Source organism: Lagenorhynchus albirostris, chromosome 8 (genome assembly GCF_949774975.1).
Source record: "Lagenorhynchus albirostris chromosome 8, mLagAlb1.1, whole genome shotgun sequence".
Taxonomy (NCBI): Eukaryota; Metazoa; Chordata; class Mammalia; order Artiodactyla; family Delphinidae; genus Lagenorhynchus; species Lagenorhynchus albirostris.
This window is the reverse complement of record NC_083102.1, coordinates 55,586,508-55,601,712: the sequence shown is the minus strand read 5'-3', so window position 1 is coordinate 55,601,712 and position 15,205 is coordinate 55,586,508. Positions and strand designations below refer to the sequence as shown.

At 38.2% G+C, this 15,205-nt stretch overlaps 1 protein-coding gene across 5 annotated transcripts in view; it reads right to left on the bottom strand.

The window, feature by feature from the left end:
* Nucleotides 1-4,884: 4,884 nt before the first annotated feature.
* Nucleotides 4,885-15,205, bottom strand: part of ANKIB1 (ankyrin repeat and IBR domain containing 1) — a 159,777-nt gene continuing 149,456 nt past the window's right edge. For 3 of the 5 annotated variants that reach the window (XM_060157021.1, XM_060157017.1, XM_060157020.1), the window contains 4 exons: nt 14,809-14,860; nt 10,928-11,042; nt 8,402-8,535; nt 4,885-8,046 (listed from right to left, as the gene is read on the bottom strand). In XM_060157021.1, the coding sequence (XP_060013004.1) occupies nt 7,306-8,046; nt 8,402-8,535; nt 10,928-11,042; nt 14,809-14,860 (1,042 nt within the window). In that variant the 3' untranslated portion in view covers nt 4,885-7,305. The remainder of the gene's footprint in view (nt 8,047-8,401; nt 8,536-10,927; nt 11,043-14,808; nt 14,861-15,205) is intronic. The other 2 variants (XM_060157018.1, XM_060157019.1) reach the window with 2 other exon arrangements.

Sequence of the window (15,205 nt, the reverse complement as noted above, 5' to 3'; positions counted from 1 at the left end):
GTTTCAGTATCTTTTGCTTAATCAAATTCCTTGAAACAGATCAATCAACTGCTGAAGATGTCATCAATGGTTTCCAAGTCGTAGCACTATTGATAGCTTGTAATGCACTAAGATAACATTTATCTGATTGTTGCTGTAAAGCAAGGGTCAGCAAACATACGACACACACCAAATTTAGCCTGCTATCATTTCATTTTTTAAAATTTTGTTTTGAATTATAGATTCACAGGACGTTGCAAAGATAATTCAGAGAGGCCATGTGTACTCTTTACCCAGTTACCCCCAATGGTTATCTCTTACATAATGTACAATATCAAAACCAGGATACTGACATTGTGTACAATATGTATGTATATTTCTGTCATTTTATCACATGTAAATTCATGTAACCCCCATTGTAACCAAGACACAGACAGTTGCATCACCACAAAAATGTCCCTTTTTCTACCCGTTTATAGCCACACACATACACCTCTCTTCCCCCCAACATCCCTAACTCCTGATAACCACTAATTTGTTTACATCACTATTATTGTCATTTAAAAAATGTTAAATGGATGAAATCATACAGGACGTGACATTTTGAGATTGGATTTTTTTCACTCAGCATAATGCCCTTGAGATCCATCCAAGTTGTTGGAATTTGTGTCACTAGTTCACTCCCTTTTATTGCTGAGTAGTATTCCATTGCATGGATATATCACAGTTAATCATTCCCTTACTACAGGACATTTTGGTAGATTCCAGTTTTTGGCATAAAGCTGCTATGAACAATTGTGTGCAGGTTTTTGTGGACCTAAATTTTCACTTCTCTGTGATAAATGTCTAGGAGTGCAAATGCTCGGTCATATGGTTAGTATATGCTTAGTTTTTAAAGAAACTACTCAACTATCTTCCAGGGTGGCTGTATCACTTTACATTCCCACAGGCAGTGTATGAATGACCCAGCTTCTCTGCAACCTTGGCAGCATTTGGTGTTGATGCTACTAATCATTTTAGCCATCCCGATAGGTGTGTAGTGTCTTGCTGTGATTTAAATTTGTATTTCCTAATGGATAGTGATGTTAAACAACTTTTCATGTGCTTATTTGTTTGCCATACATCCTCTTTGGTGAAATGTTTCTTCATGTCTTTTGTCCATTTTATATTGGATTGTCTGTCTTTTGTTTAGTTTTGAGAGTTCTTTATATATTCTATATGTGTGGTTTGCAAATATTTCCTCCCAGGCTGTAGCTTGTCTTTTCACCTTCTTCATTAGGTCTTCTGCAGACAAAGCTTTAAATTTTGATGACGTCCAATTTATCAATTTTTTCTTTTATGGATCATGCTTTTGGTATCAAGTGTACTTTTTCTTTTCCAAAATAGTTTTAGCTGTTTTAGTTCCTTTGCCTTTCCTTTCCTTTTTAGAATATTTCTAAATTTTAGAATTATCTATAGCTATAAGAAAATGTTGCTGGGATTTGGTAAAGTTGCTGCCAAGCAATTGAACCAAACCCGGGCAGTCTGTGAACTGAGACACCCCCCCACCTCCCACTAAGCCAGTGGCTTTGCTTTAGGCAGTGAAGATATACACAAAATATCCCCCAAAGGTAGCTACTAATTTTTCATGTAGAATTAAGATACTTGCTGCTACAGTCAGGCTAGCTGTGATCTCTAATATACCATTTGTTTGACTTGCAAGGCCTGTTGGGCCCATGTTAATTCTCCAGTGCCAGGTGACCCACCCTGAAGTGGAGATGTCACATCAGTGAGTCCCAAGGCTTCCATGGGTCAGGCATTCAGTTTCAAGAAGAGCCTAAGAGCCAGTTAATAGCTGCCTTTCTCCAAAATGGTGTACTAGGTGGCTGCGTCAGGCAGGTGGCAGTGTTGTGCTGGGAAATGGCTTGAGCACTTGTGCTGCCACCAAGTCTTTAACACATGGAATGATTTTACTTTCCCCTTTTGGAATTCTACATTGTTTCTGTTGGGCCACCAGAGAGGGGACAAAGAGGCAGAATGGCGAGTGATTTATGCTCCACTCTAACCTCTCTACATGTAGCAGTCCCTACTGGGAGATGCCCCACCGATAATTATGAGACAGGTAACTGTGGGCACATAATCGTCAATTCTATTAAACATTCAGATTTGGGAGCTGCATTATATTCAATCAGCCAAAGGGCCCCACCCACAAGGGAAGCCTCCCTTCCCCTCTATGGAGTGTGTCCAAATTCCTTTCTCCCGGCTGAATAGTCTAAAGTGCGTGAGTCACGAGCTACATACATCAGGTGGCAAAAGGATGCCGGATCACCTTGTCCCTCAGCTGAGAGGGTAAGGAGCCCAAGAGATGGGGGAGGCAGGTCTGTGGGGAGTACACTTAATTGTTGGCCTGTTATCCCCCCCTTAGCCCCTTGCTCCAGGGCCAGTTCCTGAACACTGGCGCAAATACTTCTCCTACAACACAGTGGTGACGCACGTCAACATGCAGAGAGAACAGGGCCCACGGGCTTCTTTCTTCCCCACATACACCTCCGCAATTACCTGGAGTCCTTGGCACCTTCTGTCCCTCCTGCACCCAGCGCTTCATCCTCACATCCTCACTGCCGTCAGGGGTCAGGGGTCATGGGCCAGGGCATAAGGGTAGCCTGATCTGCACTTGTGGGCAAGGCTTTGCAGTCACTTTTGCATCTGAACAGTGCTGGACTGCTTGTAGCCCAACCACATGAACTTCTCATGTTTTTGGTCCACTCAAAGTTCTCAATCAAAGAGCACGGTTCTTACTGCTGATGCCATTTAGTTCACATCTGGGGGCTCCCTGATTCAGCAGCCACAGCCATACTGCCTTTCAGGTAGGGCCACAAGAATTGCTCTTTTGTCATGAAAACTTTCCTTCCTGTCTGCCTGCAGGAGTTAGCAACAATCAAGGCACCATTCCCACAGGACAGCTTGTTTCAACTCTACTTCTTTTCATTAAGCCTGTAAACATTAGCTCAACTCCTGTTCAGTAAAAGGTAGGACAGCGGGAGCCCTTATCCTTCCCCCACCTCTTAGCTATCTCTTGAGTGAGAGCATTCACTACCAGACAGATTCCAGGGAGTCTTACATTCTCAAACCTGGCCCAACGGTTCCTCTTCTACAGAATCATGTCTCTTTCAGCATTCCATTCCTCGCTGCCAAAATTGTCAGGTCTGGGATTTGATTTTATCCAGTAAGTTAGCCTGTCAGAGTTTCGTGGATGCTGACAGAAGACACAAGACCCTGGGTCAGAGGCAAAGACCTTTATCACTCAGGGCACAGCATGCAGAATGCATGTCAGCATACTTGTGCCAGTTCCTCAAGTCCCCAGTTCCACAGGGGCAACACAATGGGTCTAGATGAATGCCAAGTGTGCAGGGGGTTTGTGTCGCAGCCGTGGAACAATGTGAGGAATCCAACGCGTCGACAGCAAGCCTGCTCTTTGTCCCCAAGCTTACTACATAAATCCTGAGGAGTGGTCCAGGCAGAACTCTTGTCAGGGCTTGCAGTCTTAGCACCCTGAGCAAGCACATAAGAAGCCCAGGAGAACTGGACTGTCTCATCTAGTAACTATCCTTCTCTATATTGTATTTTCTTCACTCCTTCATGAATATCTCTCTCAGCCTGTCTGTAAACTGATGCCTCGTGCAGGCTAGGCCATTATGCAACGGCTGGCTAAGAGATGATATATAGTCTGATCAGGAATATTTTCAAATTACAGTTTTAAAGACAAAAGAAGAAGAATTTCTTCAAAAGTTTTGCCATCACTAAGTTTGTCAGCCACCTGTCAGTCCTAAGTGCAACAGATAGCTAAATTTGGGAAACTTTTCTGGTCCATCTTTCTTTAAGAAGTACGACTACTCCCAGTTCCTAAAATAATGACAGTCATGTAATAATGTAGAAAGAGCCACTTACATCTTTCTATAAAGAAATCTATTCTAGAGAGAAGGGGATAATGATTGACAAGGCAGTAACATACTGTTGCTAAGGTGATGACCTAGGAACTATGCCCATAGTCCAGGGCTGAGATACTACTACTCAGCCCAAGAGCCAAGCACATGAACACTTTTCTCCTATGGAGTTTTTGTTTCAGCCTTAAAAAAAAGAAAAAAAAAAACACCCAAATTTGTATTATCATGTAATATTTAGATTCCAAGATTTTACTCTTTAGTGATTTACTAACTATAACTTTTAAAATTATGACCAAACTTCAATAAGTCTCAGATTTCAATTCATAATAGGTAAGCAACAATATTTGAGGACTAAAAAGGGAAGAAAAATGAGATCAGTGGCTGCAATAAACATGCATACGGACATTGGAGCTAAGCTTGAGATCCACACAATGAAAGGCACAAATAAGACTACAACTCTTGGTGGTTATCACGGGCACATCCTGTGAAGCACCAGCCGGCGGCCTGGAACTTGTGCCTGTGCACATTGAAGTACAGATGCCGAGGGCTGTTGTAATAACTCAGATGGGAACAAATAACAAAATGATTGAGAAGCAGGCATTTCTATTCATATGGCATAAGAAATTTTCCTATCCTAAGCATTTCACAAAATATCTTAAAATTCTATTTTTCTGTATGTTTCTATTAGAGATTTCAAGGAAAAATCACAACACTTTTCTTCTGAAATCTACAGTGATAAAAAATAATGATTGTTGAAGTCACAGTGTTTTAACGCATTGTCATGCAATGTTTTGGACTTATCTCTGGGGTATAAAATGCTCAGTAAGTGGGCTAGTGTAAAAAATATTAGGAATTAATCTATTACATGTAAGAACCAAATCAATCCCATCATACTGGAGGGAATTTAACTTGAAAAAGATCAGCTTCCTGACTTGGTTAAACAAAGTCTATAATGTAATGAGACAAAAGTGAAGTAGTTTAAGTAATAAATGTTTAATCAAAGAATTTTACATATTATTAACAGCATTCATTTGGCTAAACATCTACACGTTTGTAGAATCCTACTGTATATAAAGTGGGAATGTATCAAGTATAGACTATGAAAGTGCAAATAACAAGTCAAGGTTAGAGTAATTTTTTTTTTTACATTATAAAATTAACTTGTTTACAAAATAGGCTTTGCCAAACTTTATTTGCGAATTGTAAAGTCAATGACTATGTTTTTAAAATATGTACCAAGGAAATACAAATTGGATAATGATCATTTTCATGCTCAGGAGAGAACACCACAGAAACACAGGGTACTGCACAAGTGAGAGGAACCAGAACCCACGGCTATACTGTCCACACAAAGGGCACTCTTTCTCACCTTACTGCAGCTTTGCAAGACGCCTCAATGTGATACAAAGACTCTTTCTATTGAAAAATTAAAACTTGATCTAAAAACTGATTGGTGTTGATATTTTCAACCCAAAATAAATTTGTAAAAAAATCCTTTAATGGACTATTTCAGTTTAATATACAGTAATACACTGCAGATAAACCTAATATTTTCCCCAACTAATTTTAAAAGGGATTGATATCAGTGTTTCTGATAATTGGGGATATAAAAACTAATGTGGACTTCTGATATCCATGGCATAGGAGCAATTCCCACACAGTTTATCCTAAGGGAACAGGGGAATATTAAATACTCTAATATAATGTCTGAGCCATACGGTTTAAAGTACAAGAAAATTTCAAAAGCGGGGTTTGGGAAAAAAAGTAATCGAAAACCACAATTACAACTCATGTGGATATAAATACTAATATAACCTTTTACCCAGCCCAGGACTTGCCTGTACAAACTTGGTACTGAAATTTTGGTATCTGTAGATTTCTGATAAGAATCTGGCAAAACATTAAATGGAGTATTACTTATCTATTTTGCTTATGTTACGCTAGTTTTGATAATATGTAAGTAAAACAGCCATTCCAACAGTTTATTCTAGTTTTAATTACACACTGTACCATTGTATCTTAATTACAACTAGGACCAGTATTTTCTTCACAGTAAGACACTGATAACTAGGAAGTTGATTTTTTTCAACACTAAACAGTAATCACACAGCAAATGAGTATTGTGCAATACAACAAACACGTCAGCATTTGCGATTTAGGCAAACAAACTGATTGAACATTTAGTTGTTATATTTACTGTAAAGGCAAGGCCATGGGTGGTTTTATGGAGGTCTTTGCAATTCACACAGCATAGTTACTTCGGAAGAGACACTGAAATCTGAATTACTTAACTGGCAACTATCCATTTAGGTTAGGCAAAGGCACGGTAACATGTTGCGCAGGATGTTTTATTGAGTTTTTTAATAATTGTGGGATTTACTATAACTCATGAAAACTCCACTTTTTTTCTATTTTATAAAACACTTACCATTAAAAGTAATTGCACCCATTAGTAATTAGAATGCACTGTAAAATTGTGAAAACAAAGAACTATGATTGCACTTCCAATAAAGTGTCTCTTAAAATACAGCACCGCTGTTGCTAATCAACTGTACTTTAATATTAAAATAAACTGTATTTAACAGCAGCATTAGATTTTGTTAACTTAAGCTACAGGCTACATTTATTTAAATGCAGTCTCCATGGCAACAAAAGCCCATTAAACTCTGGAATATCATTGCTACCAAGTGGCACCTTTTACTTCTGAGAAGGCTGAGACTGCTCTGGAGCCCTCCAGGACACCGCACACCTGAACGCCTTGTTAGCGCACGAGTCAGAGTTTGGCACAAGTGGACTATAAATAGACATGAAAAGAGATCTTTGATTCATGTGAAAATTAAAATGAATTACACTGTGGTAGATGCTGCACTAAAGAGAAGCCTTGGATACCTCAATTCATATTGCTCAGACAAAAAGGAAGAAAGAAAGTTACGGAAGAGCACAAAGAAATTGAGGAATGAAATGTTATTAGATCTGTCCAAAATAACTTCTAAAATGAAGAAAACTTTTATTCTTTTAAAAAGGAAAAACCACCCAAGGATTGGAGAGTAAGCCTTTAATTTAAATGTTCAATTTAAGTATTGCTGACCTTAGGCTAAACAGAGGACTGCATTTTCTTAAAATGTGGAATCTAACCTATTTATTTCATTTGTGTTTCTCTCTCCCACTCTTCTGTTCGTCAGCAAAAAGGGGAAAAGCTATCCAATTAAATACAAAAGAAATTAATTCCCTGTAAGGTTAAAATCAGAAATGAAGCTACCATTCAAGGGAACTCCTTTGTATTTAATTCTAATGTCAGTGGTTTATAATTAGTTGGAATTAAGTGGATCAAATCTCTATAAAGCATATTCCACTAGCATACCATCTGTACCTGCAATTGATTTAGAGCCCCGAGGTGTGCAGCTCACACTAAATGTACTTGTTCAGGCCAGTCACTTGAGGTTTGAGGTGTTTGACTTGAAACATCAGAACCATCCCCCTTGTTGGCTGCCTCATTACCACTGTCGCCAGCTTGAGATGCTGTTTCCCCAGCCAGAATGTTTCCTTCCAAAGGATTTTCTTCTTCTATTTGGGTTCCTCTACCTTCACTGACCACAGCAACTTCAAACACTGAATCTTCTGGCAGCATCAGTTCCACATCCCTCACACCTTCTGACTCATCTTTGACACAGGGGAGCTGGGAATCTGCACTGATTTCTGTAGCTGCTGGAGGAATCAGGGCGATACTCTGAGGGTTCATGTCATGAAACCAAGCCATAATATTGCCAAGAAGATTGTCATTGATGTTGGCGTCCTGGCCAGCTGAGTCAGGGTCACTGGATGAGGGATAGAATTCACTTCTCACCTCACTGAGAGGGTGTGAACTCAGGGTGTCAGTTGAAAATGGGTCACTTTCTGCTCCTAGTCTCATGAGGCTGTTACCAAGTTCCAACAGCTCAGAACTGCTCAACGCAGCCCGAGGGCTACCTGTGTTCCTGGGGACGGAGTCCAGCCTGGAAGGTAAAGAGGTGCCTATCGCTCCTAATGATGCTTCATTACTGAGAAAGTCTCTATTTTCTTCATTGATGGCTAGCCCAGATTCTTGCAGAGATAACTGTATTGCAAGAAGTATATTGGGATCGTCTTCATCCAAGGAACTCAGAGCCTGAGGCAACAGAAAGTAAAATTACTTTAAAATTTAAAAGGAAAAATGATTGAACCCAGTGAGGTCTACCACTGTTCTTTTACCAAACAGATAATTAATAGTACCTGTATTTATACAGAAGAATTATCTGACCTACTCAAATCTTATTTTAATTTTCTCCTTGTGGATGCTAAAGGGAAAAAAATTTACTTAAGGTAAATCTGAAATAGAAGAATCTTTCCCTATAGTACATCTCTGAAGCAAAGATTTTAGAATGGAAGGAAGGAAAAGGAAAGCAACAGAAGTAAAAATAGGAAGCCAGGCTAAACAGAGAAAGAGCAAAAGCAGGGGCAACGAGGCTGCCCAGAAAGGCTACCTGAAGAGAGTCCTGGTTCTCAGAGTGACTGGCGGGGGTGTAGTCGTGCAGAGAAGAGCTGTGCAGTGCGCTCATAGACGCAGAACTTACCACGGAGGTGCCAGGCCTGTGGCCACCGCCACCTTCCGGGATATCTGTTTCAAAGCAAGTGGTGCCAGAGATAATTTAGTCATACAAGATCTCATACATCTTTTTATTTAAATTGATGATTTCTCTTTGAGTGCTGGTGAAAACCTGTGTTCACAAGTTCACTTAATCTTTCAGAGATTTCTCATCCGTATTTGTCTCATCATAAACAGCAATATATATCTAACACTATTACTTCAAATCCATGATCGTTCTTCATATTTTTGCTTGCATTATAAATGGTTCTATTCACAAATACAAGTGCTACCAAGTGCTCTTTTTTTTCCCCTTAAGCAATAAGAAAGATGTTTTAGTTTTCAGAGTTCTTAAAACTACAGGACTTCCCTGGTGGCGCAGTGGTTATCCGCCTGCCAATGCAGGGGACACAGGTTCGATCCCCGGTCTGGGAAAATCCTACATGCTGCAGAGCAACTAAGCCCATGTGTCACAACTACTGAGCCTGTGAGCCACAACTACTGAGCCCGCGTGCCTCGAGTCCGTGCTCTGCAACAAGAGAAGCCACTGCAATGAGAAGCCCGTGCACCGCAAGAAGGAGTAGCCCCATCTTGAGGCCTGTCGATCCTGATTTATTAAAGATGATCTGCTGACACCATAGTTCGAAGATTTTCAATTAATAATTTAATATTTAAAGCTGATAATTAATATAATTTATCTTTAACACCAGAAATTAAAAAAAATGTTGCTAGGAGAACTGAGGCTAGGAGAAAAATATTTCATGAACACAATAACAGTAATCAACAGCTACAATTTATTGAGTGCTCACTAGGTGCTATTAGTACTTGAGGGTTTTACACTTATTATCTCATTTAATGCTCACAATAAGCCCACAAAGTGATACTATTATTACTGTTTTTTTTTTTTTTTAAATATTTTATTTATTTATTTTTTTGGCTGCCTCAGGTCTTAGTTGCGGCACCCAGGCTCTCTAGTTGTGGCACGCCGGCTCTAGAGTGCGCAGGCTTAGTTGCCCCGAGGCATGTGGGATCTTAGCTCCCCGACTAGGGATCAAATCTACGTCCCCTGCATTGGAAGGTGGATTCTTAACCATTGGACCACCAGGGAGGTCCCTATTCTTTAGAATGAGGAGACCAAAGCTTGGAGAGGGTAAGTGACTTGACTAAAGTTTCACACTGATATGCAGCAGAGCTGGGGTCATGAACTCAGGTCTGTCTGACTCCACAGCCCATGTATTATTTTTTCCTCCCCCTCCAGTCAAGGCTTTACTGGCGCCCCTGTTGCAGCAGCGGGGAGCGAGAACAAACAACAGGTTCCCTAACAAACAACAGATTCCCTTGCTTGCTCACTCCCCAAGGGGAGGTGAGCTTGTTCCTTATATGGGGGGAGGGTAGGGGTGTGTCCAGTGGTGTGTGTGGGGGGGTGGCTTAGGTGTTTTGCCCACCCCTCTGGGGGTGTTGAGTGCAGGTGGCATGCGCAGTACCCTGCCTTTGCTCCCAACACCCTGTTTTTGCTCCCCGCTATTCAGAAGTAGCAGTTGAGTTTTTGGGTCTTTTGTTTCTTTTTGTCCATAATTTGTCCCAACTGTACATGCACGCAGTTATTTTTAGTCCCATATAGTTTCTTTGTTTTGTTGCTCAGAGAGAGGTATGTCCAGGTGCAAGCATTGCAGCACTTCAGCAAGGGGACCTAGGTCCCAGCCTGTCTTTTTTTTTTTTTTCGGTACGCAGGCCTCTCACTGCAGCGGCCTCTCCCGTTGCGGAGCACAGGCTCTGGACATGCAGGCTCAGCGGCCATGGCTCACGGGCCCAGCTGCTCCACGGCATGTGGGATCTTCCTGGACCGGGGCACGATCCCGTGTCGCCTGCATCGGCAGGCGGGCTCTCAACCACTGCGCCACCAGGGAAACCCCTGTCTCATTTTTAGTGCTTTTTTTTTTTTGCCACCCATGTATCTTTCTGGTGAAATTGATGCTGGCTAAGGGGCCAGCTAGGGGATCTCAGTTCTCTCCACATGATCTCTCCATACTATCTCTCCACATTGGCTACTCTGGGCTTCCTCATAGCATTCTGGCTTGGTCCCAAATATAAGTGTCCCAGATGAAGAAAGAAAGAAAGGCAGAAACTATATCCTTTTTGTGACTTAGCCTCAGAAGTCACATAGCATCTTTTTTTGACTGTATTTGATGTACAAAGACCAGAGTCCATGTGAGAAGTTATGGGATAAAGGACACAAAGGGAAGCCATTAACTGCACGGCGCATGTTCTTAATCGCCCTGGTTTTCTGTATCCTGTGACATTAGAAGCATCTGCATGTTGACTGTATATCTAAATTACAAACTGTTTCACAAATATTTAGATTAGCCACTTTTAACAATAAATGCAAGAGAACTAAGATTAAAACAAACCCAACTCAAGAACTCACCTAAAGTGCTTTCACTTGGCTCATCAGGGTCTGGAGGATTACTAAGCATACTGTGCACATCTCCTCGACGGCGTTGTTGTCTGTGCCTCCTCCGATACTGAAATTCAGCATATTCCTGCATAAACCAAAGGTTATAAAATACAGGAGGGCATGCAAATTTTTAAATGCAAATAAAACAAACAATACACTTTTTTTCTAGGAAAAAAATGTGTGATTTTATATACATATTATAAAATCACTTGGCTTTAGAAAAAGAAACTGCAGGTATTGCCATGCCAAGGAAACAGAAATGGTAAAATGGAAAAAGAAAAAATTTTAAATAGCCATTATAATTGTCTGGATAAATTGGGGATACTTGCAAGCTCCAATGCTAGATCATAACTGAGCCTTATTTCATATGCCTGGGTCTTGTTATCTAATATTATAAATAATACCAGAATGATTTTACTAATAAAAGTTAGGCCCTCTCTGGAGGTCTGGTTTTAAAAAAAATGACTGTGATATATGCAACAGAAAATAAAAGAAAAAGATAAAATAAAGAAAAGCACTAACAGTTAAGTGCTTGTTAGATTGTTGGATTCTGTATTCTTTGGGACTACTACATACCATACTCACATCAAAGAAGAATATGAGGTTACCTTTAAAATAAGATGTTACTTGGCTTCCTTCCTATATTAGTTAATATGTGGGGTTATCTACAACCCAGGCAGGGGGAAGTGTTTTCTCTTTAGCATACGGGAAGAACACAGATTTGGGCAGATGTCCCTGAGTTTATTTTATATTTGTGATAATAGTTTAAAGTGGGTTTGCTATCACCAGAGGCAGAACCTGGGCCTACCTGCTATTATCTGCATACAAATGCACTTTTCCAGATTTTAGAGACAGAAGAGACTAGAAGACAGGCCAGTGTGCATGACACCAGCATAAAAAGGCTAATTTTGAGAATCGTTATAGATTCTTTAAGTGATAAACACTAAAATATTCAGGTTTATGATTATCTGGTTACTCTAGAATATTCAATATGCTTATGTTGTGAAAGTAACTGGAATAAATGAAAATAAGTTTTAAAACCCCAATAAAACTTTTACGTCATACAACTCTGGTTAAATTTATTCAAACTCCCTCATCTATGTAAGCAATTGGACCCTAATTAAAGAATGGAAGGCATTCTACCAGGTTAGAAGCAAATGAACGTAAGATACTACAAGTGCCCAGAGAGATTATTCAGGTTCTTTAAATTTACTGCTGAGCTGGGGTATCATTTCCTCTTTTCCTGGAGGCCCATGATCCAAAACTGGATGACTGTTAATGTGTCATCATGGTTCACTGGACCACTGAGGACTACCACGTTTCTCAGACAAAGATGGCAAGAAAACGTTATTTCAGTTAAGATTTATCTTTAGGGAGAATTTGTTTACTTTGTACACTTGGTGATGGTACTCTGAATTAAATAAACTATTTCTGACCATAGAATATACATATTTCCAATTGAAGAAAACTAAGTGGTTAAAAAAACCTGTAAAAGAAACGTTATATTTACAATTATTCTGATAAAAAACTCAAATGGCATTCTCTCACCATGCAACAGGCTTTAAAAAAATTGTTTTCATAAAATTAAACTTATCTGAAAATTTCCATGGATTCCTAAGATCTTCAAGTAAGCATATGAAAAGGCTTTAGTCGGGATACTCCAAAAGGTTTGAGAGTGTTAAGGCTATAGAGAAGAGTGAGAAGTTCTAGGATTTATAGGGAAAAAAGCTTCCAGGAGTTTTTTTTTTTTTTATAAATAATAATAGCCACCATTTATTGAGCACCAATTTTGTTAGTGACTTAAACAGATGCTTTAATCCTTCCAGAACTTCCATGGGGTAGATATCACCATCCACATTTTAAAGATGAGAAATTAAGGAAGACACAGCCTAAATAGACCTTAAGTTATAGGGCTAGACCTCAAATTCTGGTGTCCCTTAGACTTTTCGATCATGCTGTTTCCTCTGGGCTCCACTGCCTTTAAAGTGGCACAAAACAAATACTGATGCTTGTCAATGACTCACTCAATTTAGTTTAAAAAGAATAAGATGTAATTAACTTTAATGAAAAATATAAATTCAACCTAAAAGTCTACTGAAGTTGGGCAACATTATTTTTTTCAGAATCCATATGAAGGCAAAAAGTTAATTTTTATAGATATAATTTTGGCAGATACTTGATAGTCACACACATGCAGAATTTTAAAGGTTCATACTGTGTGGTAATTCTTTACATCTGCAATAAGGTTTACATAAAAGCTTGGTGTTCAATGTACCAAAGACTTTAAAGAACAGAAAACTGAAAGTGAATTAAATTATCCTTATAAAATTTATTAACTCGTAAAAAATAAATTTAAGAAAAATGTTATTTATAATTTCACAGTTTTCAATCCCAAGAGGACAAGAGCTCAATAATTTTATTTATAAGTATTCACATGTGAGGTAAAAAGCCTGCCTATATTTTTACAAAATGAAATGGTGTTAGTCATATTAGCAGACCCTCAATATTCAAGAGAAATATTTTGAAATTACTAAAGTTATTTTCAGAGCCAGAAGCCACAAGATGATGCATACATGTCCGTGAATATTCTGGTAAAGGTTTTATTTTTGCTAAATTGTGTTTCTACCTTGAAATACTGAAATCTTTGTATTCTTTTTTTTGATAACTGAAGCTTGTTTATTCCTCCTTTTAGGTGGAAGTTTTCCATACTATTCCCCAAAGCTGAAATTATACGATTACACAGAAATATTCAAGCATAGGGTCAGGTAAAGAAAAGGTTCAAAATTTGTTTTACAATAGAAATTTCATTAATATATTAAAATTTTTAAAAAAATTTAAGTGAATTTAAAATTTCTGTATCAGAGCTCTAAGTACAAACTCTTCCTCAAGTAAATCTTGTTTTGCATATATCTACCAATACAAAAGGCCACAAGGTGATTGCAAGTATCCTTAGCAGCTGAAAAGAGAAAGTATCTGATTTAAATAAACCACAGTCATTTATGGATAATAGTCAATTCCACTGTCTTTCAGTTGCAGATAACATATGGACTATAAATGATAAAGGTTTCATAGTTTGTCCTGCTGCCTTCCAAGAATTAAGTTAAAAGGTTATCATAATATAAGCATCGAATGGTATACTGTTATATAAAGAACAAGAAAGTAGAGAGAACTGCTAAAACCATTTAAAATCAGACTCAACAGTGACAGTGGCAATTTAAATCTCAGAAAATAGCAATGTGATTAAGATTTTCACTTTATCTTATTTCTATTTGCAGCAAATGTTATTTGCAGTATTAGTATTTTAAGATGGTATATCAACAACAACAACAACAATGAAAACAAGAAGAGTGTGAAAATCTTAAAGAGAAGCAGAGAGCAACTATCAAAGCATTCTTTCTGCATAAACACTAAGGTCAAGTTTCCACCTTAGTAACTGATTATAAATCAATGCTAACAGGTTGTTGCAATAACTTTAAAAAAAAGATTGTCTATTTAGATTTTTAATAAATTCGGATTGAAACAATATTACAACTAGAAATGCATTTCTAATAAATAAAATTAATATTTCTGTTAATTAAAGATATTTTCCAAAAATGTAAGCTATAAATTGGCCTTCTGACTATTCAGTAATTAAAAATAAGAGAGGGTATGCATTTAATAATGTGATGATAATCCAATGAATAGGTAAATGTAGACTCTGCTGAGGCATTATTATTATAAAAGAAAGAAAAAAACATTGCTTACAATCTCAGTAGGATATTTAGAATAGATGAGGGTGCAAATGCAAGCAGGATTGCACTAAGGAAAATTATAACTAACCAAACCAAACCAAACCCGCACAAAACAATTACCTCAGGTGATGCAAATCCTAAATATTCCCAATCCCATGTTCCACCAGCAAAGCTACAAAGAAATTAGACATACCATTTGATTTATTATTAGTACTACAAAGTACAAACAATCAGACCCTTGCCCTTTGAACATTACTTTTAATTCCTCTGCTTGGAACTTGCTTAACCAAAGATCAACTACTGAATATAATTAAAATGATTCTTTAATTTTTTCTTTCAAATTCGACATTGCTTTATGTTTGTATAAAATGGTGGAAAAATTAAAAACCACCATGCTATACCAGAGTATTTTACAATTGCTTCTATTTTTATTTTTAGGGGTTTATGTAAAAATAAAGGTCCAAGGAATTTCTAATGCTTATAATTAATATGAATAAGAAAATATGCTTCAATTTAT